At 37.9% G+C, this 23,274-nt stretch overlaps 4 protein-coding genes across 6 annotated transcripts in view; 2 read left to right on the top strand and 2 right to left on the bottom strand.

Annotated features, from left to right (window-relative positions):
- septin5b (septin 5b) overlaps nt 1-23,274 on the top strand; it is a 105,246-nt gene that overhangs the window by 58,545 nt on the left and 23,427 nt on the right. The window lies entirely within an intron of this gene.
- The window catches only part of cryba4 (crystallin, beta A4), a 40,287-nt gene that overhangs the window by 8,412 nt on the left and 8,601 nt on the right, over nt 1-23,274 (bottom strand). For 2 of the 3 annotated variants that reach the window (XM_067434097.1, XM_067434098.1), the window contains exon 1: nt 792-935. The exons of the other annotated variant lie outside the window; for it this stretch is intronic. The gene's annotated coding sequence lies outside the window, so the exon portion shown is untranslated. Of the gene's footprint in view, nt 1-791; nt 936-23,274 lie in introns of those variants that run through there. 3 annotated transcript variants of the gene reach the window in all.
- acads (acyl-CoA dehydrogenase short chain) lies at nt 398-9,338 on the top strand. Its single transcript, XM_067434090.1, has 10 exons — nt 398-494; nt 3,734-3,897; nt 4,007-4,156; nt 5,413-5,524; nt 5,677-5,828; nt 5,996-6,166; nt 6,963-7,100; nt 7,192-7,287; nt 7,984-8,040; nt 8,803-9,338. Exons 1-10 carry the CDS (start codon nt 467-469, stop codon nt 8,953-8,955), a joined length of 1,221 nt encoding a protein of 406 aa, XP_067290191.1. The 5' UTR covers nt 398-466; the 3' UTR covers nt 8,956-9,338.
- On the bottom strand, nt 14,006-15,577 carry cldn5b (claudin 5b). The gene has a single exon (XM_067434094.1). It carries the CDS (start codon nt 15,261-15,263, stop codon nt 14,610-14,612), a length of 654 nt encoding a protein of 217 aa, XP_067290195.1. The 5' UTR covers nt 15,264-15,577; the 3' UTR covers nt 14,006-14,609.

The raw sequence follows: 23,274 nt of genomic DNA, 5'->3' as shown, positions 1-23,274 counted from the left end.
ATATATAGATTTTTATAAATATTTTATTTTACCTAGACATTTCAAATAAAATCCATTAACATCATTGTGTAAATGTAAATATTATATTTAATGTAAACTCAAATTATATACTTTAAAGTTCCAAGTAAATACTAATATTCACAAATTAACTAAATGTCTTTAGTGTCTTTGTTTTTTTATTGAAATGTATCTTTCTCTATGATTTCATTGCTTTATCATAAAAGAGTGAAACATTTGTAAATATAAATGAATACAATGATCATGTAAAATTAAATAATTTGGTTATTATGCATTAGTATTGCAATATTTTACTATGATTCCATTGCTTTAAAAACTTAATTTACCTACACATTTGAAAGCATACAGATAATATAAAATAAAATGTTTGCGTGACGTCATGGTCACATGATACGACCGCTCGCACACCGCTTCCTGTTTGCTGTTGCAAAAGCAGCCCAGAGCCAAGATGGCGGCGCTTTTCAAAGCACGGAGAGGTCAGTAGTGTTACTGATTATTACTGTATTTATACACCAGTGTCACTCACTGCTCGCGAGCGACTCTGTGTGCATGTTTTAATATACAGCTGGATGCATTTGCAGCTGATTTATTAAAGAGACCAGTGCAGAATGATTCTAAGCACACCAAAGTGCACTAACATTTTACGACTCACTGAATCTCTGTTGGAAATGTAAATATTAACATAGGACATAATTATTTTCTCTGTATTTCCTCTTTCGACTAGGTATTTAATTCACGACAATAAACTAGTCAATAACAAATCATGTGCTTACCTTATTAAACTTCACTTGAAATGGCTCCTTCATGATTAATGATATTATGAAATGTTAGATTGATGTCTTCGTTTTATTTTGTTCAGGTCATTGTCATATGGGTTTAATCTTTACCCTGACAGCTGATCATTTCGTTCAAATGTCATTCAGGGTGAACAGTGAAACTGCTCCTGGTTTCAAAAAGTGCACGCATTATGCAATTAGATTTGTTCTGAGTTAGTAATTATACATTTACATAAACACAATTCTACAGTTTAATTCACTCCTCTTTTTATTTTTTTTAAAATGTACATTATATATAGTAGTGCTGCAACGACGCGTCGACGTCATCGATGACGTCGACTACGGAAATACGTCGACGTTCGTGAAATGCGTCGACGCGTCGTGTCAGGCGTTCATCTCGCGTAATGTTGGCTTCTGCTCCTGGTTCTATCACAAAAACCTAGACCGCGAATATCAAAAGTATGGGAATACTTTAAACAGAGGCCAAACAGTGTTTCCCACACATAGACTAATTTGTGGCGGACTGCCACATAATCAATAACGGCCGCCACATTCGTCATTCATTCATTTTTACGCTAATTAAAAGACGCACGCATATTCGTTTAGCTCTCTCCGCCCTTTTGCGCGTCTCTTACTCACTCACACACACACGCGTTGCATTCGACCGTAAAACAAGTTTTATTGCATTTTGGCGCATTTAGACATAGCTTTTAAAAGCAGAGCAGTTGAATAACAGAGTGGCGACACGCATTCATCACGCGGCAGCGCGCGGTCACGGCGCTCATATAATTCTAAACAAACCAGCGCGGTGTCAATCAATACAGACCAGTGTTTCCCAACCGGGATCCCGAGCAAAAGTTGCGGGGACGCACTTACACTTCGGTTCATCTCACACCTGATGACGCATCTTTAATATGGGTTGTAACTTGAAAATAATGCTGTATGTATGTTTCTGTCGGATACACGTGCTGACTCCTCAGGTATAATTACACTACAACAACAGCGATAATAAAAGAAAAACGTGGGCAAAACGGTCTCTCTTTGTAAATTTTATAAAACGCATGCGAGTGCTGCTGTACGTCCGAATATGAGCAGTCATTTTCACCGTCATCACCCCCGTGTAGCCAGGAGACTCGAATGAGAAGATCTGTCTTTGTGCACTCGTCCCAAAGCGCGCAAATATTGAGTTATCTTTCAAATCCTGTGCTTAAACGGACAAACTCACAAAAAGTATGTCAAAATGTCATAGCCTACTCTATGCCTTAAGTGAACTTACAGAAAATACGACGATCCTTGGGTCTTAAAGGGGCAGTAGCATTCACTGCTGTCTGTTTAATGTCAAACAAAAGATAAAGACATCACTCACTGCTCCTGACTGAATAGCTTTTGTAAGTTTAATAAGGATTATTTTTTTAATTTTGTACAGTTAAATATTTTATACAAAAATAAATGTGGTTATTTTACTTTGATTACTTCATTCCATTTCTCTACCTAAAAACTAATGTTAGACCTACCTGAAAAGCATTGTTTATTTTATTCTCATCTTTGCTCAATAGTATTTATTTGTGCTGCTGCTTCTATTTAAGTTATCTGTTCTTATTTTCTTTATTTTCATTTGACAGTAGTCCTTTTTCCCCTGAACATAGCAAATACCGAACTGTACTGAAACGTGAACCTAAAACCGTGATACAAAGCGAACTGTGAGCAGTCTGTACTGTTACACCTCTAGCGTAACTTATGTGAGGGGGTGCCACAGAATTGTGAAAAATTTCAAAGGGTAAAAAAATTAATCGTTAGATTAGTCGACTAATCGAAAAAATAATCGTTAGATTAGTCGACAGAAAAAATAATCGTTAGTTGCAGCTCTAATATATAGCTATTTATGCGTAGGCTCTCCGTGACCTTTCACCTACATTTACGCTGCAGAATGCGCATGCGCACAAACTTATTATTATTATTTTTATACGTGTCTAGAAATATTTGAAGTACAATAATAAATTGCACACGGGCCATGGTAGTATCATGATTTTCTTTAAAGTACTGTGTAAAAACGACAATAGTCACATATTTGGTCTAATGCTTGTAAGCCATGTATTGATATTAGATTATGTATTATTATTGCAATTTATGCAGTTTTTGTATTGAAAATTTGTATTGAATGTCTACTCCCATCACAATCCCAAAAAATGTAATATCGGAACTAATACAAGTAATTTTTTCAGTACCAATACCTTTTTTTGGACATAAATTATATTACGATTTCACTGTTTTATTGTAAAGACTGAACATAAAATAATAATAATAATAATAATAATAGATTTTATTTATAACCCACTTTTCATTCCGAAGAATCTCAAAGTGCAACAATGGAAAAGGGAAAAATAACAAAAATGTAGATTACAAACAATCAACACATGAAAGCCTTTCTGAACAGAAAAGTCTTCACTTCTGCTTTAAACTGGTCCAGGCCGCGGTGCAGACGAGCAGAAAGCTTGATCTATATCTATAGTAGAATCATATTTATGTTGCAGTTGTGTTTATGGTGTACTCAACCACCTATTTCTTAACAGAAATATGATGATTTCTTAATCAGGATGTTTTTATTGAAACTTGAATGTTTCTAGGCTTCCGGTCTCATCAGCTAATTATTTTAGCTGTACAAAAACTATCCACATGCTGCTGCTTGATACTGCAAACTGATATTTATGAACATACTGGTAGTGCAAATTATTTTATTATTTTAGGGTTAGTTAGTTAGTTAGGGTTTTGCTATTCTTCCAGTTATTTACCTATAGTGGCTAATGAATTGGAAGTTCACACACATTCATAAAAGTTAATCCATGTTGCATAGATTGCTCTCTTAATACGCTTTATCATTAATTATTTAAAAATACATGAAGTATATCTGCTGATATTATCCCTCTTACTTTCTTCATCAGCTCTTGGCATGGTGGTAGGGCATGGCGTTCGCTGTTTGTCCCAGCTGGCGGAGCTGCCAGAGCTGCACCAGATGATGAGGCAGACGTGTAGGGACTACGCCCTAAAGGAACTCACGCCAATCGCTGCCCAGCTGGACAAAGATCACATGTTCCCAGCCAAGCAGGTAAAAGGAACCTCAGTCATGGAGCTCCACAGTCTACAACAGTTATTGCCTCTTGATTTGAGCATACATACGGATTATCGCGATCCTACATTGATTTTCACCGATGTAGGTACAAGAACTCGGAGCGATGGGTGTCATGGCTGTAGAGGTACCAGAGAGTCTGGGTGGAGCTGGGATGGATTATCTCGCGTACTGTCTCGCCGTTGAGGAGCTCAGCAGAGGATGTGCCTCGACTGGAGTAATCGTCAGTGTGAATAATGTAAGTCGATTTTAACTCTCGCTACGTCTAAACAAGACGCATTCTTCCCTACTATATAGTATGCCTGCAGAGTATTTTGTCTGAAGTCATAAAAATTTAAAATACAGTACCTGGATGAACTACTAATCATTGGACCATTGTTAGAGGATTTGTGAATGGCGGTAAAGCAACGCAACTGATAGGTCACATGTCAGGGACAACATGGTGGATGTAGTTACCTACATGGCCTGATTTAACACCCACCGACCCACCATTCGCGGGTGGATTGCAGCTGTGGCGTGTAACGCAGTGACTCCCACTAGCCACTTTGGCATTTTATTGCAGTCTTATCAAAAGACATCTGTTATAATTGCTTTGCACTTTATAACAATCACACACCATTCTTTTGAGCTTATGAATGCATTGTCTAATAATCAGAAGCGCTCAGATTAGTTCAGTTTTGATCTGATTGCGCTCTCGCTCGTTGAAATCTGCACTCTCAACAAAGCAGAGATGTATGTGCGATAAAAACGCAGGAGATTCATTCATCATACTGTTTTTGTTCTATTTCAACAGCAAAAAAGATTTCAAACTAAGATCACAGCTGAACCACAGCACATCTGATTTGACTGGCATAAAGTTGCTTGATGTTGGACGTTCAATATTCATAAATTTAGCAGCCATCTCTAAAGTTACTTACGACATAGGTGTACACCTTTCTAACTTCAATAGCATTTGAAGAGAATGACTTGCAGTCATAAAACCAACTGTAAAGTGTTCATCTAGGTATGATGCACACCTTTAAACTGTTAAATCATATTAAAATATGGATTTGTATTTCACTAGACTACTGTATGGGCTCATACACAAAACATGCTAGATTTAAATATGCCTGATAGAACACTGATGAGAATACTGCATGAGAATAAATTATATTTACACCAAAATTTGTATTTTTTCAGACAAGCAACTGTTGGTGTTTCTCTGTCTAGATTGAGGAGTTTTACACTCAACCTTATCAGAGCTAAATAGGCCTATTTGACATGTCATTATTGTAAAAGTAAAAAAAATGTACACACTTATAATGCTATACTCTGTGTTATAGTACCATGGCAGTAAATGCATGTTTCTAATTCAACAGCTGAGGGAGTAATGCAAATTTGACATCAATCTGTCAATATTTTTCTTTATTTTGGAAAGTCATGGAAATGCTAACGGCGAGTTTTTCTGTTGCTTTTAGAGCATGTAACATGTATTTACCAAATATTTGTTTTTAGTCGCTGTACCTGGGTCCAATTCTGAAGTTTGGCACAGAAGAACAGAAAAAGCAGTGGATTACGCCTTTCACAACAGGGGAAAAAGTGGGCTGTTTCGCTCTGAGTGAACCAGGTAAACACGACTGCGCTTTTATGCGCTCTGACAAACACAGGTGCAATGTTATATCTCTAGATCCATAGAGTTGCAGTGTTTACAGTAACATCAGTGATTTCATCTTTGTGTTAAATCACTGTATGAAAAGACGCGTTTTATTTGCTATAAAGGAAACGGCAGCGATGCAGGTGCGGCATCAACAATGGCACGGCAGGAGGGAGACGAGTGGGTTCTGAACGGAACCAAAGCCTGGATAACCAACTGCTGGGACGCCTCCGCCACCGTCGTTTTTGCCACAACAGACAAGAGCCTAAAACACAAGGTGCTAGTTTCAATAATGAATGAACCGATTTGAAAAAGATTGATTATACAGTATAATTGTAATGTCAGAAAAATGTGAACAGCCATTTAATTTGATATTCAAGGGTTGAATAGGAAATTTTAAAATCAGAAAAATATAGATTTTTTTTATTCTTCATATAAAATCAGGGAATTAGTGCCTTCCTAGTGCCGATGCCTCATCCGGGGTTGTCTTTAGGGAAGAAAGAAGACAAACTGGGAATTCGAGCTTCATCTACTGCCAATATAATTCTGGAAGACTGCCGCGTCCCACTTGGCAACATGCTGGGAGAGCGAGGAATGGGCTTTAAGATTGCAATGGTATGATTTTTAACATGCTGATGTCAATCCAGTGTTTTTCTCATATGTGTAATATTATTCAAACAAACTTAAAATGCTTCTGTAAGTTACTGTAAATAAAACCATTTCATTTAAGGCAAGTTGTAAAACTGAAGTGCTAGAGCCGCATGATTAATCATTAATAGATCTCCAATGTCATTCCTAAATGAGAACGATTCGTCTTAAACTTTCAGATCTGTGTTGGCGCTGCCGTTACTCAGAGCAATTGTCATGTATATGTATGAAACCACCCGTTATTTCTGTGTTAAAAATATTCATATTATCACAGAAGAACTGGGATAGCATTTTATAGTTCAGATATAAACACAGATACAAAAATGATTAAAATAGAACAATTCACCTTTATAAAGTAACATAGTGCTTCAAATAACAATTACATTGTTAGGCCAGTAGGTGGCGACAAGGGACTGTTAAAAAATGAATTTGTCATTGAATCATTGATTCAAGAGATTTGTTAAAATAAAACAAACATTTAAACCAGTTTAAGAAAATAATGAATTCAGATTAATTAAATATTTTAATTAGACTGCAGCAATTAACATTTAATCAGAACCTCTAGTAAATGTAGTTTTTCTTTTTTAAGTTTTCCGTTCAGAATTGCAGGACAATTGTGATCGCTGTTAGAAAAAAAAATTGTGATTCTCAATTTATCCTGAATCGTGCAGCTCTATAAAGCACTTTCACACTTGCTTTCTATGTGATTTGTTTACTTGTGATCTAATGCAGTTGTTTTTACTTGTAATGGCTTCTTTAACAGCAAACTCTAGACAGTGGGCGGCTTGGTATCGCAGCACAGGCTCTTGGTATCGCACAGGCAGCGCTGGACTGTGCGGCTGATTATGCTCATAAAAGAATGGCTTTTGGCGCTCCGATTGGAAAACTGCAGGCAATACAGGTAAGGAAGGAAGTGGAAAGTGGAAAAGTGTTTTCATCTTTTACCTGCAATGATTCAGCTGCTGAAGTTTATCTATAAATGCCTCTTTCAGTTTAAACTGGCAGACATGGCCTTGGCCACAGAGAGCGCTCGACTTCTCACCTGGAAAGCTGCTATGCTGCGGGATGCAAAGAAACCTTTTACTAAGGTTAGTGTGTCTTCTCATAAAAAACAAAAAAACTATTGTAAAAATTCATGGTAAATGTGCTGTTTGTTCATAATTGATGCACTACAAATACCCTGCATACTGTACTGCATATGAACCCCCCTAGTAGAAGTGTGTATATACAACTCAACCACAAAGCTACGTGATATCACAGAGCAGTGTCAGCACACCATGCAGAAAAGTCACCAACTCTCTGCAGAGTCAATAGCTACAAACCTCCAAACTTCATTTAGCCTTCAGTTTAGCTCAAGAACAGTGTGTAGAGAGCTTCATGGAATGGGTTTCCATGGAGCTGCATCCAAGCCTTACATCACCAAGTGCAATGCAAAACATTGGATGCAGTGGTGTAAAGCACGGCGCTACTCTAGAGCAGAGGAGACGTGTTCTCTGGAGTAACCAATCACTCTTCTGTGTCTGGAAATCCAATGGACGAGTCTGGGTTTGCCGGTTGCCAGGAGAATGGTACTTGCCTGACTGCATTGTGCCATGTGTAAAGTTTGGTGGAGGGGGGATTATGGTGTGGGGTTGTTTTTCAGGGTTTGGGCTTGACTCCTTAGTTCCAGTGAAAGGAACTCTTAATGCTTCAACATACCAAGACAATTTGGACAATTTTATGCTCCCAACTGGCCCTTTCCTGTTCCAACATATATATATTTGTGTTTTTTTTTTGTTCTCCAGGAAGCTGCCATGGCTAAATTGGCTGCATCTGAAGCTGCTACCTTTGTCTCCCATCAGGTAATCATGTAATCACACAGAAATTAACTGTACACAAGGCTTGACATTAACACCTGCCAACCTGCCAAATGTTGGTGGATTTCAGTAGCAGCGTGTAACACGCTAAAAAAATAATAAAAACATGCTTTTCTTTTGCCCCCATTAAAACAACAAAAACTATTTAGATTCAATTAAATACAAAATGTTCACATTTAGTGAACAGGTTGGGATGACCAAAATCTTAATATTTTTTAAATTTACCTTTATAATTATAATATAGATTTTTAATTTTATCTTTGTAAAAATTGAGAAAAACATGCAAATTATAAACAATATGACAAACAGTGCTTTATTTTTCATCTATATTTCACCTATATTTAACATAGCAAGTCAAGAAAGACATAAATGGTTGAAACAGACCTCTGCATGTTATGCGTTATCTGGTAACGTTCTTTGGGAAAGTATTTAAAATTCATCAAAGCTATTGCAATATTATCGCTAATATTCGATATATTGCCCTATGTGTAACAGTATAATGGATCTGTGCGTCAGGTCTTAAAGTGACAACAGCCAAATATACCTGCTGGCAAATTAGATATTACAAATATAAATATAGCAGTTATCCCCCATGGTTTCGATTGTCAAAATCATGGCCAGTGAATTGCTGTTTGAGCTGGTGAGCAAAAATGTTAATGTCAAGCCCTGATTGTATCATTTTTTACTTATAACGCAAGAAACATTCGCAGACCATAGATCCAGTAACATCCATATTTTGTTGCGAAGGCCATCCAGGTGCTGGGCGGAATGGGTTACGTCACAGACATGCCTGCTGAGAGACACTACCGCGACGCCCGCATCACAGAAATTTATGAGGGCACCAGTGAGATCCAGAGATTAGTAATTGCAAACAACGTTCTCAAAGAATATCAACAGTAGGAGAGCTGATGTTCACGTCAACTCGCTCTGCAAAATACTGCCGTTACGTTACAGTGCCTGGATTGGCTGATCTGGTCGGTCACAGATCTCGGGACTGTATTACTGTGATTGGCCGGTGCTGAATGAAGATGCAGCCTGCCCTGTATTGATGTTGCTGTATCTGAGAGACATGAGGCTGTTTGAAGTGCATTTTCTTATTTGTGCCACAAGAGTGCAGTAGAGTGTCTGGCTCTTTTGCCTTGACTCATGCTCCGCAATGCCAACTCCAGTTTTTCCTAAAGAACTTTGCTGATTTCGCTGGGAATTTAAATGCATATCTGATTGTAAATAATGAATTGGATTTATTTGTTGTGCATTTTAAAATAAATAATAATATAACATTTTATTACTTCAAATTATTTTCAGTTTTTATTGTAACCACAAATATTCCTCTGCTAGATTTTACTCTTGTTATAGGTGAATTATTCATGACATGGGACACAGGTTAAGGATTTTGAAACTGCTTAACACAACTGACACATGTTACAAATGTTTCTTTGGATAGAATATGTGGATAATTGAACTGCAATGCTTTAATTATAGACAATTTTCATAGAACATTTTCATGAATGCTTGTTTTTTTGTCATTAACAGCATACCAGTTTGTTTGAATATTCTTAGTATATGATCACATGATTAGTTACCTAGAGAAAGAGCTGACTATGACATATTTCTTCTTTATTTTACATACTTATTTTAATGTTTTAAATAGTATAATATTGTAAATATTATGTTTGTTTATGTCCAGATTTACATGAAAATATTTATTGCATATGGTTCTAAATGAAACTATTAATAACTTACCCCTTCAGACCTGTTTTTTTTCCTCTAATAATTTTTTAGCTAGTTGATATTTATTATTTTCCAATGTAGATATGGGTCTTATATAAACGATATTTGTGCCATCAATTTTTATTTATTTAATTTCTGCAGTGTGTGAACTAGTGTTGAAGATTTTGAAAAGAACACACAAACTAACAATGAGCAATGTAGAAAAAAAGGTAAGGTGAAATCTCCCAAAACTTGTTGATATCCCTATTAAAGTCCTCATGAAATCAAAATCGATCTTATTTACGTTATTAGCACATATTACAGGTCTTAGGGTGAACAATTCATCCGTGCAAGTTAATACACAGAAAACGATTGTTTGCCGTAGTAATCTTTAATCAAAATCTGAAAAGTTACTTCCGGTCTGGAAACGGCGTTCCTTCACAGATGATGTCAGTTTGACGGCTTAGGTTTGAAAATGCGTAACCACACCCCTCTGACCGTTAGTCTGCTCTGAGCGAGAGAAGGAGCGCTGAGGTCAAACCCTGCCCTCTGTTTAATATTTACTTGGAAATACGTCACAGCACTGAAGAAAACTCACTCGCTACTTCCGGTTCAGTGGGACTTTAAAGGGATACTTCACCACTTTTTCATATTTAACTGTTATTTCCTTAACGAAGATGAGTTGATATACCTCTCTCGTCTCAGTGCGTGCACTTAATCGCTCTGACGCGCGGTGACGATCTGATAGCATTTAGCTTAGCCCACTAAGCCCAGTTCATTCACTATGGTACCAAACAGAGATCAAGTTAGAAGTGACCACACACCTCCACGTTTACCCTATTTAAATACAGTTACACAAATAGCTGAAAGATCTAGTATGATGACAAAATAAAACATGTCGCTTTTCTAAACGGATTAAAATGGAGTACTATAATGTATGGCGGAATAGCACTTCTGAGAGTACTTCGACTCGGCGCAGTAAAAAGTCCCGGCTGAAACATCCTCCCTCACATCTCCCCCTCCCACCTATTGACAGAAATGAGAGCGGGAGGGGGAGATGTGAGAGAGGATTAAGTGCACGCACTGAGACGAGAGAGGTATGTATCAACTCGTTTTAGTCATGAAGATCAAAATTAGCCTTATAGGCAAAACCACAATTTGTACAGGCTGTAAAAATGTTTTTTCTGCTTTAAAGTTGGGAATTTTAACATGGGGCTCAATGAGATTCTGCTCCTTTCTGGAGCCTGTCCCTAGTGGCCAGTCGATGAATTGCAGTTTACATTACTTCCGTATTGGCTTCAAGAGAGATCGTGGGAGGTTGCCGCTTGGGAATAACAGTTTAATATGAAAAAGCGGTGAAGTATCCTTTAAAAGCTACAGGCCGTAAGTTTTGCCTCTTTGTTGCCATCTCTGTTTGAAACCTGCAATTGCAGTTCTTTGTGGAATTATCGCCTTTACCATATCATCTGCCTATACCGGAGGCTGCACTTTTTCAACCTTATTTTTAACAAAACAGTAGGCTCGGCCATTTTAAACTTAGTTTCTTAATTTAGTTTAAATATTTCATCAGGGTTATCAATGGGTAGGTTTAGGACAATATATCGATTAAACTTAACTGTGCATCATCACGGCTCCTCAGTGTGGATGAATCTAATGTTTTGAGGAGTGTGTGTGGCTGGCTGGTGTGGATACTGTACTTCAGAATCACAGATTCTACAGCTTGGAGTATGCCCAAAATTACAATTATAGGTAATATGTCTACCACTTTTGTTCTGACTATGCAAATTCTTATTATTGTAAAATTGTTAATGTTAACAAAATCACCATTACGCGTGACTGTGTATTTAGTGTGTATTTAGTGTGTATTAGCGTTACCAGTGTAGAAGTGTATATTTCAATTTCCGTACAGTCTAATCTTTCAGCTTTTGACTACGGGTGAATCTCCAGTTGTCACTGATGATTGTCGTTTGGTCCTTTCTGGATTACAACCCGTCATGAGAATAGTTATTCCAGCTGCTGTGAGAAAAGGCTATAAATGATCTGCCACCTGCAGCATCCTCACATGCGATTATAGCCTACCTGGCACTCCTCTTTCATGTATACAGACGTGACGTAATGACGAAAAAAGATGGCATGTTGAAATTTCCCGCTGAAAGTTTGGTACCACACAAATTATAACGCATTATTACAAGCTTACCTTTGTGAAGCAAGCTACGGTAAGGAGATCGTTTAAACACTGGCTGGTTATGTATACTTGCTTAAATTGATTTAGAATAATTTTTAACCAAAAAAATGTATAGTCTGCAGCTTTAAAGAACCTGTTTATATAATCAATGATCAATGCATTTGTTAGTGCATCTGCATTTCTCTCCCTTCTTCCTGAGCTTATAGGAAATGAGTGTTTGACCAGATTTGGCTTCAGTCCCTCCTGCTGCTGGACTCTAATCTACCGGCCACATCAGGGAAAAAGAGGCGCCATCATTTCTTGTGTGCAGTTTCTGTCATTTAATAGCAAGCTTTACTCACAGGACTCAGAACTGGGTCAGAGTTCCAGAATTGCTGAGACCTGATGCTGATGAGGTTTATGAGAATAAAGGTCACAGCTCTTGGCTGAGATCACAATAAAAGTATATCAGACACTTAAGATAAATCATTTTTTTTTAAAGAAAGATAGCAAAACACATAGTTCAAAGGAAAACATTTAGAAAAGGAATAAATGTTATATTTTAATGTAGTATGGAGCCCATAAAGGGACTTGGTGGTGGGACAAAAATGAGATGGGAGGGAAAAAAAACCTTTGAAACTTTGCGTTTGCTTGCAAAATGAGACATTTTGCATTCGTTCACAAAATGGTTTATGTTCCGCCAAATTTTTATTCCACTCGTACGCAAAATGTTTGACTAGAAACGTTACGCCTAGAAACTTTGCGTTTGCTTGCAAAATGTTTACGTTTAGAGAAATTTTGCATTTGTTCACAAAATGTTTGCGCTCCGCCTAGAAACTTTGCGCTTGCAAAATATTTGAGTTCCACCGAGAAACTTTGAGTTTGCTTGTAAAATGTTTCCGTTCAGAGAAATGTTTGCTTTTCAGTGAGAAACTTTGCGTTCTTTTACAAATGTTTATGTTCCACCAAGAAATGTTGTGTTTATTCGCAAAATTTTTGCATTGAAATTTTGCGCTTGTTGGCAAAATGTTTGCTCTCCACCTAGAACCTTTGTGCTTGCTTGCAAAATATTTGAGTTCCACTGAGAAACTTTGCATTTGCTTATAAAATGTTTACGTTCAGAGAAATGTTCAGAGAAATTTTGCATTCGTTCACAAAATGTTTGCGTTCCAGCGAGAAACTTTGCGTTCTTTCACAAATGTTTGTTCCGCCAATTTTTTTTGCCCTCGTTCGCAAAATGTTTGCGTTATGCCTAGAAACTTTGCGTTTGCTTGCAAAATGTTTACATTCAGAGAAATTTTGCATTTGTTCACTAAATGTCTTCATTCTGGCGAGAAACTTTGTTTTCTTGCTAAATGTTTAAATTCAGAGAAATTTTGCATTCCTTCACAAAATGTTTGCATTCCAGCAAGAAACTTTGCATTCGCAAAAAGTTTGCACTCCGCCTAGAAACTTTGCATTTGTTCGCAAAGTATTTGCGTTCCGCTTAGTAACCTTGCCTGATGCCAAATGTTTTGCTCCCTGAGAAACTCACAATTCTTTCCATTACTATGTCACTTTAGGGGCTCTGTACTATTTTAAGGGATTTTACGTTCAATCGCAAAAAAAATTCGTTCCCCTGAGAAACTTTGCATTCGCTTGCAAGGAACTCAAATTTTTTATGAGCAAGTGCAAAGATTCTTGGGGGAGCCCAAACGTTTTAAGCAGGCGAATGCAAAGCTTCTTTGGGAAACGCAAACATTTTGTAACCAAAGTTTCACAAAAGCATTGAAATAGTTCTCCCATCTCATATTTTTTCCATCACCATGTCCATACCTTTTAGTATATTAGATAAATTGAACTGTATATAAACAAAAACTGGGAAGGTTTTTTTTTCAACACAAAAATCCCAAAACAAAATTACATTTGGATTTTTCTGCAGTTCTTTAATGAAAGTACACATCAGACACTTCAAGGATATGAAGCCTGGATCAAGGATTATTGTTATGTTCCAGCAAAATATGAAACAAGACACATTATTAACAAAAAACTTTTATTTATTACTTTGAATATGCACAGATTTACTAAAAAAAAAAAAAAAAAGGTTTCATACAATTATGTACAATCAGGAGGTTTAGATGATCAAAACAGTCAAGCTTTTGTGTAAAAGCCGGAGCCTGGAGTCTATAAGCAGAACAATAGGCATTATTCAGTGTCTTATTGAAGCACAGACTGAGTCTAATTAGTGCAGTATCGTAAAGCAGAACAAAAACAAGAATTACAGCCCCTCCCTCCATTCCCTCCCCCACCCTTCAGCCACAGTGGTGGGCTATTGACCCTAACATCATTAACAAAGACAAAAATACCCGTGTAAATCTAATCCATTATTACCATGATACGGTTCACAGAGCAAATGACAGAAAAACATACTCAAACATGTTTATACACTCTGTCATTCCATTAACTGAATGTTTGAAGACCTGTTGCACGTAATGGGACGCTGGCAGTGTCCTGCAGTCTGACATGCTTTATTTCATCTTTTTAACATTTCTTTGTATAATGACATGCAGGAATATTTGTCAAAAAATCATTTCTCACACTGCATGGTCATTTAAAGGAATGCTTGTTGGTGAACTAAGCAAAATAGTCTTGAAAGTCCATATGCGCAGAGCCACTAGTCCATGGTTAATGGTTGAGGTGATCACACGTAGTTGCGTTTGTCATAGTCCCCATTGACTGATGCGCTTTTTGTAGGTGGAGGTACATATTTGAGGGCATACAAGGATTTTTCATCTTGTGGACGGGAGAAGCACAGAATTACTCCTCCGACCAGAAGCATGGCAGATGCTGCCCATCCGATGTAGAGCGCAGCTCCAATTTCTCTCTTCTGCGGATTAGGAACTTGAGGGTTGTAGAAGTCTGAGATGATGTTATTGGCCATCCAGCACAAAGGCACCAGCACAAACAAGCCTGCGATGATGTATATCACCCCTCCGACGTTGACTACTTTGGCTTTGATGGATTCTTTACTGATGCAGTTGGTGCACTGAGCACCGGCGATGGTTATCATCAGAGCCTGGACGCCCAAGACAGCCGAGATGACCGTCAGAGCCCGAGCAGTCTGGAGGTCAGTGGTCAGCGCCAGGACGGAGTCATGCGTTTTACACTGCATCTGACCCGTGCTTTGAACCACACAGGACATCCACAGCCCGTCCCAGATGGTTTGCGCCACCACAATGTTGCCCTCGATGAAGGCGGACACTTTCCACATGGGCAAGCCGCAAGCCACCATCACCAAAAGTGTCCCGATGACGCTCAAGCCGAGTCCGACAATCTCCAGACACGCAGAAATCATCTTTGCAAAGTTGTTTTGATGCTCCTTCTCTTAGTTTAGAAAGTCTAGTGAAGTCTAGATCCCTCCTGTAAATCTCAAGCCAGGTGTTTTGAGCAGAAGAATCTCTACATCGCTTGGCAGTGTTGCAGGAGGAGAGGCTGTGGGAGTTTTCTGCTCTGGTATGCCGGGAGGATGCTGTTATAGTGCACTCACAACAAAGAGGAGCAGCTCCAGCCAATCAGAGCACAGCGCGTCTCTCAACAGCCAGTCAGAGGTGAGAGGCGCTGGACAAATCCAGATCCGTTGAAAAACTGGATAAGGTTAAACTGCAACACAATTCTGACTGAGTTTTCAAAAAATGACGGGAGCAGGGATATACTGGAAGTGGGATTTCCTTGTCTTCCTGGTATTCTTTTGGAAGAAATGACCCTTTACCTTTACACAAGGGGGACAAGTAGTTTTTATGAGAGGTCGAACAGCAGGCTGCATCAAAAATATTGAATCATCTAAGAATATTAAAGCTCTTAAGACATTAAACTTTTCAACTTTTGTTTTAAACTTTTCAACTTTAAGTTTTCCGTTCAGTTTTTTTCTTCTGTGTATATAAGCTATATGAAACATATATGTATATATGTATAAATGATGCTTTGCTTTCAGTATCATTTCATTTTCAAAAATGATATTTTTCCTTTTTTTATGCTCTAAACGTAATGACATAAAAAATATTAAATTCACAAAACCTTTTTTTCCCTTCCTGGAAGCAGTCTGGAACTTCTTTATAAGCATCAGCCCATAAAAACCCTTAAAATATGCAGAGAAACCAGCCAAAACCGCCTAGAAACAGCAGAGTAACCATTCAAAACACATTAGAAAGAGAGCTAGAACTCTTTAGATGCCAACAGGACCATCTTGGCAACACTTTTCCTGTTTATCTGTCTTACTTATTCACTTGAAATGCACTTTTAAAGTGATTTAAACAGACTATAGGCTATTTCAAAGTAAAAGTCTAAGTCAAAGTTAAGTAGTACATTTTTTAATTGTGTGTGTGTGTGTGTGTGTGTGTGTGTGTGGTGGTGGTGGGGGGGGGGGGGTCTATTGTTATTACACTGTTAAAGAGTTGGATTCTCATGCTAAACATAGCCACAATTTCAATAAAACTATTTGGATGTATGGAGCATTTCTGTGCCAAATACAGGATTTGTATTCAGGATTCTAATATGTTTGAAAAGTGTTTGCGTATGGCCCTGTATGATATCATAAAGGTCGTAATATTCCCGGATGAGGGCGTGCGCACGTCAACACATCAACAAGTTTCGTTCGGGTTACAGGAGCCGTCGGCAGCGCTGTCATTTAGTTTTTAGACTAGCGTTTCCCAACCGGGGTGCCGTGTAAAAGGTGTCGGCACGCACTTGTACCGCGGTTCATTTCGCATCTGATGAAGCATCTGTAATATGGGTTGTAATCTGAAAATAATGCTTTATGTATGTTTCTGTTGATGGATACACATGCTGGCTCCTCAGTGATACACTACAACAGCGATAATAAAAGAAAATCGGGGCAAAACGGTCTCTCTTTGTAAACTGTGTTCAATGGATGCGAGTGCTGTATGAGCAGTCATTTTCACCGTCATCACCCGGGTATATTCGCCAGAAGATACAGTTAAATATGCAGTTATTTTTCATTTGATTACTTTATTCAATTTCTTTACCTAAATACTAATGTTAGACAAACCTGAAAAGCATTGTGGACCCACTTTATATTAGGTGGCCTTAACTACTATGTACTAACATTGTAATTAATCATTTGATACAATGCACTTATTGTGTACATACATGTTTTTACACTGTACTTACATTTAAAAAAATACCTGCATGCAATTACGTCTGTAATTAATTTCTGTAGTTACATATGTAATTACACAGTTGGCACTTCCCTTACACATAACCATATCCTTAAACTTACCCACACCACCCCACCCATCCCTAACTCTACCCATATCCCACCTCAATATCAGCAAAAGTGCTTTGAAATACAATTTGAACACAGTAAGTACATTGTACCTATTTTTTGATGTAAGTACATAGTACTTAAGGCCACCTAATATAAAGTGGGGCCAGCATTGTTTATTTTATTAGAATCTTTGCTCAATAGTATTTATGTGTGCTGCTGCTTGTATTTAAGTTATTTGTTCATATTTTCTTTATTTTTATTTGACAGTAGTCCTTTTTTCCCTGAACATAGCAAATACCGAACCGTACTGAAACCATGAACCTAAAACCCTGATACAAACCGAAACGTGAGCAATCTGTAACGTTACACCCCTAGCGTAAAGTATGCGAGGGAGTGCCACAAAATTGTGAAAATTTTCAAAGAGTGCCATGACTGAAAAAAGGTTGGGAAACACTGTTTTAGACCACAAAATCAACAATGTCACTAAAGAAGTGTGTTTGTTGTGGGGGAAAAATAACCTTGTCCAGCTTCCAAAATAACCCATCGTTAAGGAATGGATGCAGTTTGTTTTTCCGGAGAAGCAACGTAGTTCTGCAAAAACACAGTTGTGTGTTTGCTACAATTTCGTTCACGACTCCTCCAAAACACCTTTCCCGTGGCCTCATGGGACAGTAAGGTGTCCATCATATGCACACTTCACAATCTCGCTGGAAGTAGTATGTCATCCAGGTACTTTTTACCAACTCTTGTATGAGTACTGAGAATTCGGACATACTTCTTTTGTCACATACTGCTTATCACCCACTAAATAGGAAAGTATGTGATTTCGGATGCAGCCACTGTCTAGATCAGGGGTGTCCAATCCTGCTCCTGGAGGGCCAGTGTCCTGCAGAGTTTAGCTTAAACCCAAATTAAACACACCTGTACCAGCTAATCAAGGTCGTATTAGGCATACTTCCAGACAGGTGTGTTGAGGCAAGTTGGAGCTAAAATCTGCAGGACACTGGCCCTCCAGGACTGACTTTGGACACCCCTGGTCTAAATCAACGTGCATAGGCCTATTTAAAAAAAATGTAAACTTGAATTTGTTTTAAAATACAACAAAAATCCAATTTGTTTATATTTAAATCCATATGACATTATAAATAAATGTATTATTATTATTATAAAAATAGCATGATTTTGCAATGCACTTTATATTAAACAAAATCTCAAGTGCTAAAATATTTAAAATATATTTAATATAATATATATTCAATTTATTTATATTTAAAATACACTTTATTTTTATCACATCTTTAAAGCAATCTGAAAACCATGCATGGGGGTAAACTATACATGAAAACCTTTTAATGTCTTTCAACTCGCGTGATACGGTTTCTTCTACGTGCAGCTGAGTGTGTCATGTGTACAGTCATAATGTATGCTTAGATTTGTTACTTCCTCTCCTAAAGCATGCTGAGGAGTGGCGCTGGAAAAACAGGAAGAGGGGTGAACTGTCTCATATTTGTGATTGTGAACATGCAGCTGCAGAGAAAACGACGGAAGACGGCTACCCTACCACCTTAGATACAAAAGACTCAGAGCCAAACAGTTTGCCGACCTTCTGAATCATCAGTGTTGAACTCAGAGAACCAGTGACTTCAGAATGAAGAAATGAAAGTGAAGCTTAAAAAGGAAAGACAATTTCTAATAAAGTATTATTATTCACTCTTTTTTAAATGAAGATACAATTTTATATAAATTATTATTAGATTTCTGTTAAATGGACAAAATAGGGCACAGTGTACTGTATAAATATGAAGGAATTTTCCGTATTGTTTTTTTTTTTTTTTTTACAGGTGTTTTACCTTTGTTTTGAATTACACATTAACACATTAACGGTTAACAGAAATTTCCGTAAAATGACTGGATAATGTTCTGACAGAAATTTACCAGTACATTTTCCGTTCATATTTTTTACAATGCACAAAGCTGCTTTCCAAGAAGTGACAATTTCCTATCCCAAAGTTTCACTTTACTGGAGTGAACGCCCGCCATGAAAAACTATTGATGACATTTACTGTAATCAGGTTGCCGGGGTCACAGATGAAGTACAAAAGAAAAGAACTGTATCCCGTACCAGTAAAGCAGCTGTTTTCTAAAGTGCTGTAACATTTCTGAGCAGCACACCTCAACATGAGGCTTATAGTTGTCACAATGACGACTTTTCAATATTTCTAAATGTAAATGTTCTCAAATTGTCTAATGGAAACCGATATGCAAATGCTTTGGTTATTTAGTTTTATTCGTTTTTGTCTTAAACATCCTTGTGGTTTCGGTGTTTGTCACCAAACACAGTCCTGTAAACTGCATTTTGCATTGTTTGATGTTAACAGGATGCCAGTAATTGCCGATGACAGCGACAGATGCTCTCGAAGGTTGATTCAAGTTTTTTTTACTTAATGGGCTTGCGGTAAAGTAAATGTAGCATGATGATCACAAGATAGACCACACCAAAACGCTAACGTTCACTACTTAAAACTATTTATTCTACTCATAACAGTGGGAAAATGTACCCCATGTAGAAACCCAAAATGCAACCACTGAAGTCTCCTTATTTAGTGTGGCATGTGTGTAAGAACAGCTACTCTCGTGACCTAATTTAATAGGGAGGCGTCTGATAAGAAAATTACCATACGGAAGGAAAAGTGGGGGTTTTACGATAAGAGAGAGATGGAAAATGTACAGTCAGACCAGAATGCAAGTGCAAAACCCAGTTTCCATAGGCAAGCATCGACATTACTATTGCTAATATTTATTTCAAAACATTATGATAGATAGATAGATAGATAGATAGATAGATAGATAGATAGATAGATAGATAGATAGATAGATAGATAGATAGATAGATAGATAGATAGATAGATAGATAGATAGATAGATAGATAGGTAGGTAGGTAGGTAGGTAGGTAGGTAGGTAGGTAGGTAGGTAGGTAGGCAGGCAGACAGACAGACAGACAGACAGACAGACAGACAGACAGACAGACAGACAGACAGACAGACAGACAGACAGACAGACAGACAGACAGACAGACAGATAGATAGATAGATAGATAGATAGATAGATAGATAGATAGATAGATAGATAGATATTAAATTCCTCTTCCCGTCATTCCAATTCAACTTCCTGTTGATGTTTACATTCTTTTAAGAATGCACCATTGATGTGCACGTTTAATCCGAGCACACATTAAAACAGGGTCACCTAATAACATGCCGTGATTTCCTGAGAACAATCCGCTCCTCATCCACAATGGAAGTATAATTAAAAAGAACACAAACAACGCTGCGCTAATCAAAGGCTGAGCTCATGCACTAGCCACGGGACGTCCCAGCATTCCAGGGAGGCGATATGTTTTATCACTTTTAGCAAGAATCGGGAGTGCAGTCCAGACAGACACCTAGCACCAGAAGTGCACAAGAAAGCGCTGATGTGCATGTTTTCTCCAGATGTTTCCTCTGGGCAGAGGCCACGCCAGGTGTTTGGGATTAAACACGTATCTAATGGGTCAGTAACCCAATCAGTAACATCAGTCAGGACGTGAGCACAGAAACAAAGCATCAAGGCCTCCTTCTTTGGCCCCGGCCACAGCAGCTGAGAATCACGGCCTGTGGATGACGAACACTGCGGCTGAGGTGAGCCATGGTGTCACGTGGGCTGGGGAAGGATGGAGTTGTATAGCGTGGAAATCCTGTCCTGTCTTATATTTCCCTCAAGACTATTGTTCTAGTGTGACAGCGAATCCAACAACCCAACCAACCATTCATTTTTATATTATTAACTTTTCACAAGCTTTTTAACTGTTGTAAGTGATTGCTTGTGATGGATATTGCTCATACTTCTCTAAGTTAAGAACTTAAACAGGCGAAAATAAAAACATAGATTACATCCTCATCTAAGACTAGCCAACATTAAAACCACAAGTGTTTGGGACTAACAACCAGTGGTTTTCAACACGTTTTAGTTTATAAGCCACTGCTGTATGACCGATTATTCTATGTAAACCCTTTTTTCATGACTACAACGAATATCAAGGGTAAACATAGGGATAGTGAGTGATAATCATCCTTCAATTGGACAGCATGATTGAGTTTTAAGTGCAGCTAGCCTGACAAGCCAGACCCACATCAAGATGTTTGGTCTGGAAACTCACCATTGACAGGGCTCAATCAGAGGGGCGGATAAACGGTTGTCTTTCAAACTCCCTCTGCACGCGATAGGATAGCGCTACAACCAACCAGGGCAACGAAGGTGAAGCAGAGCTGACAGATTAAACTTTTACCGTATCCGGTCGGCAAAACTCCGAACACATCTTCCCTTTTTAAGAATGACTTCAGTGCCGTTCTTTGTTCTTTTCTCAGAGAAAAGCTTAACTCCAAGTCTTCCTCGCGGTCAAACCGAAAGACCGAAAGACTGCCGTTGGCCAGTTTCTGTGTTTACTAGAAGCACAAATCAGCCTTCATTATGTTAAGCCCCGCCCACCGACTCTATACACGATGTGATTGGCCCGACCAGAGTTTGGCGTTTACAGCTCAGAAGGGTATTGAGAGTTGCTAGACGACATTCGTGGCAGATTAGATTTGCTGCCGCTAGGGTGCGTCTAGATTTCTAGGCTAAAGTGCAGCATTAGGACAACAAAATTGACAGGATCAGCGTCAGTGGAATTCGGCATATGAATTTAAAATCTTGGATGACACAGTTTATTTATCCGTCTCTGTGAATTACCAAAAAAACCACGAGCAAACACGCGACGCCTGCGAAGAACACAACGAGCATGTGCAGAGCAAAGTGACTCTTTCACACTGACATAACCGACGTTTCATTCACACTGCAATAAAAAATATACGTGTGAGTTTGGTTATTGTATGATCTATATATAGATCAGTGGAGAAAACCCATATTAAGTGTGAATGTAAACTCTGTGTTCATTGTGGGGTAAGATGAGCCAGTGGATAAGTTGACCCACCGCCTTTATCTTGGCAACTTTTATTGTCTCGTCTCTTGTGAGCATATACTTTGGAACCACCCATCATTTCTGCCAGACTGTGAAAAGGAGAAACACATGGGAGGAGTGGAAGGCACCCATTTACTCTAAAATGTTTTTGGCTTGTCAATTTAAAGGCTGTTACATCAAAGAAAAAAATAAATAAAATAGTTGACCTAACTTAACAAAATATGGCAACTTATCGCATTCGAATTTTTAAGTTAACTCAACTAACCCACTCCAGTTAAAGTCAACTTAAAGAGAACCTATTATATTATGGAAAATTCACTTTTACGTGTTTGATCATGAATGTGTGTCGGCAGTGTGCCTATGTGTTGGGTGTGTGTGCTCAAGTTATAAGGTTTTAAACGCATGCAGATGATAATATTTCATGATCATGGAGAACTGCAATGTCACGTGAGCGTGTCTGAGTTGATGACACAACATTTGCTCATCTCAAACCCAGAAATTGGCATTTTCAAATGGTATATTAAATGATCTGTTACACACTCTATAGGGATACCTGAGACTTATATTATCTTTTAAAAGGGGGCATAATAGGTGCCCTTTATAACTAATTTGTCATCGGGAGATATTTATTTAAGTTAACTTAAAAAGTGGAGTGTGATAGGTTGCCTTATTTTTTAAAGTTGTTTCAACTTGTTTTTTTGTTGGTTTTCTTGATGAAGTTAAGTTCAAATGATTACTCATTAGATTAACAAAAGTATTTAAGTTGATTTTAACTGGCGTGGATTAGTTGCGTTAACTTAAAAAGTTATTAAAAAATAAAAAGTTATTTTTTAAGTTAGCTCAACTTTTTTTTTTTTTTTTTTTTTTTTAACAGTGTGGCCCATATAGGTAATGTATCAATGTATAAAACTATGCAAATCATTTTGCTAGCTAATTTTGTCCAAAATGGCAGCTCTGGAGCAAAGTCAGCCAAATGCTGTGGGGTAAATTGAGCCAGCATTTTAACTTACCCCACCATAAGGCACTGTATTCAAGTAAATCTCTGAAATATAAACTTGTTTAATTTCCATGTAATGTTAAACAAC

Source organism: Pseudorasbora parva, chromosome 23 (assembly GCF_024679245.1).
Source record: "Pseudorasbora parva isolate DD20220531a chromosome 23, ASM2467924v1, whole genome shotgun sequence".
In the NCBI taxonomy this organism is placed as follows: domain Eukaryota; kingdom Metazoa; phylum Chordata; class Actinopteri; order Cypriniformes; family Gobionidae; genus Pseudorasbora; species Pseudorasbora parva.
This window is presented reverse-complemented; position numbering and strand designations above follow the sequence as displayed.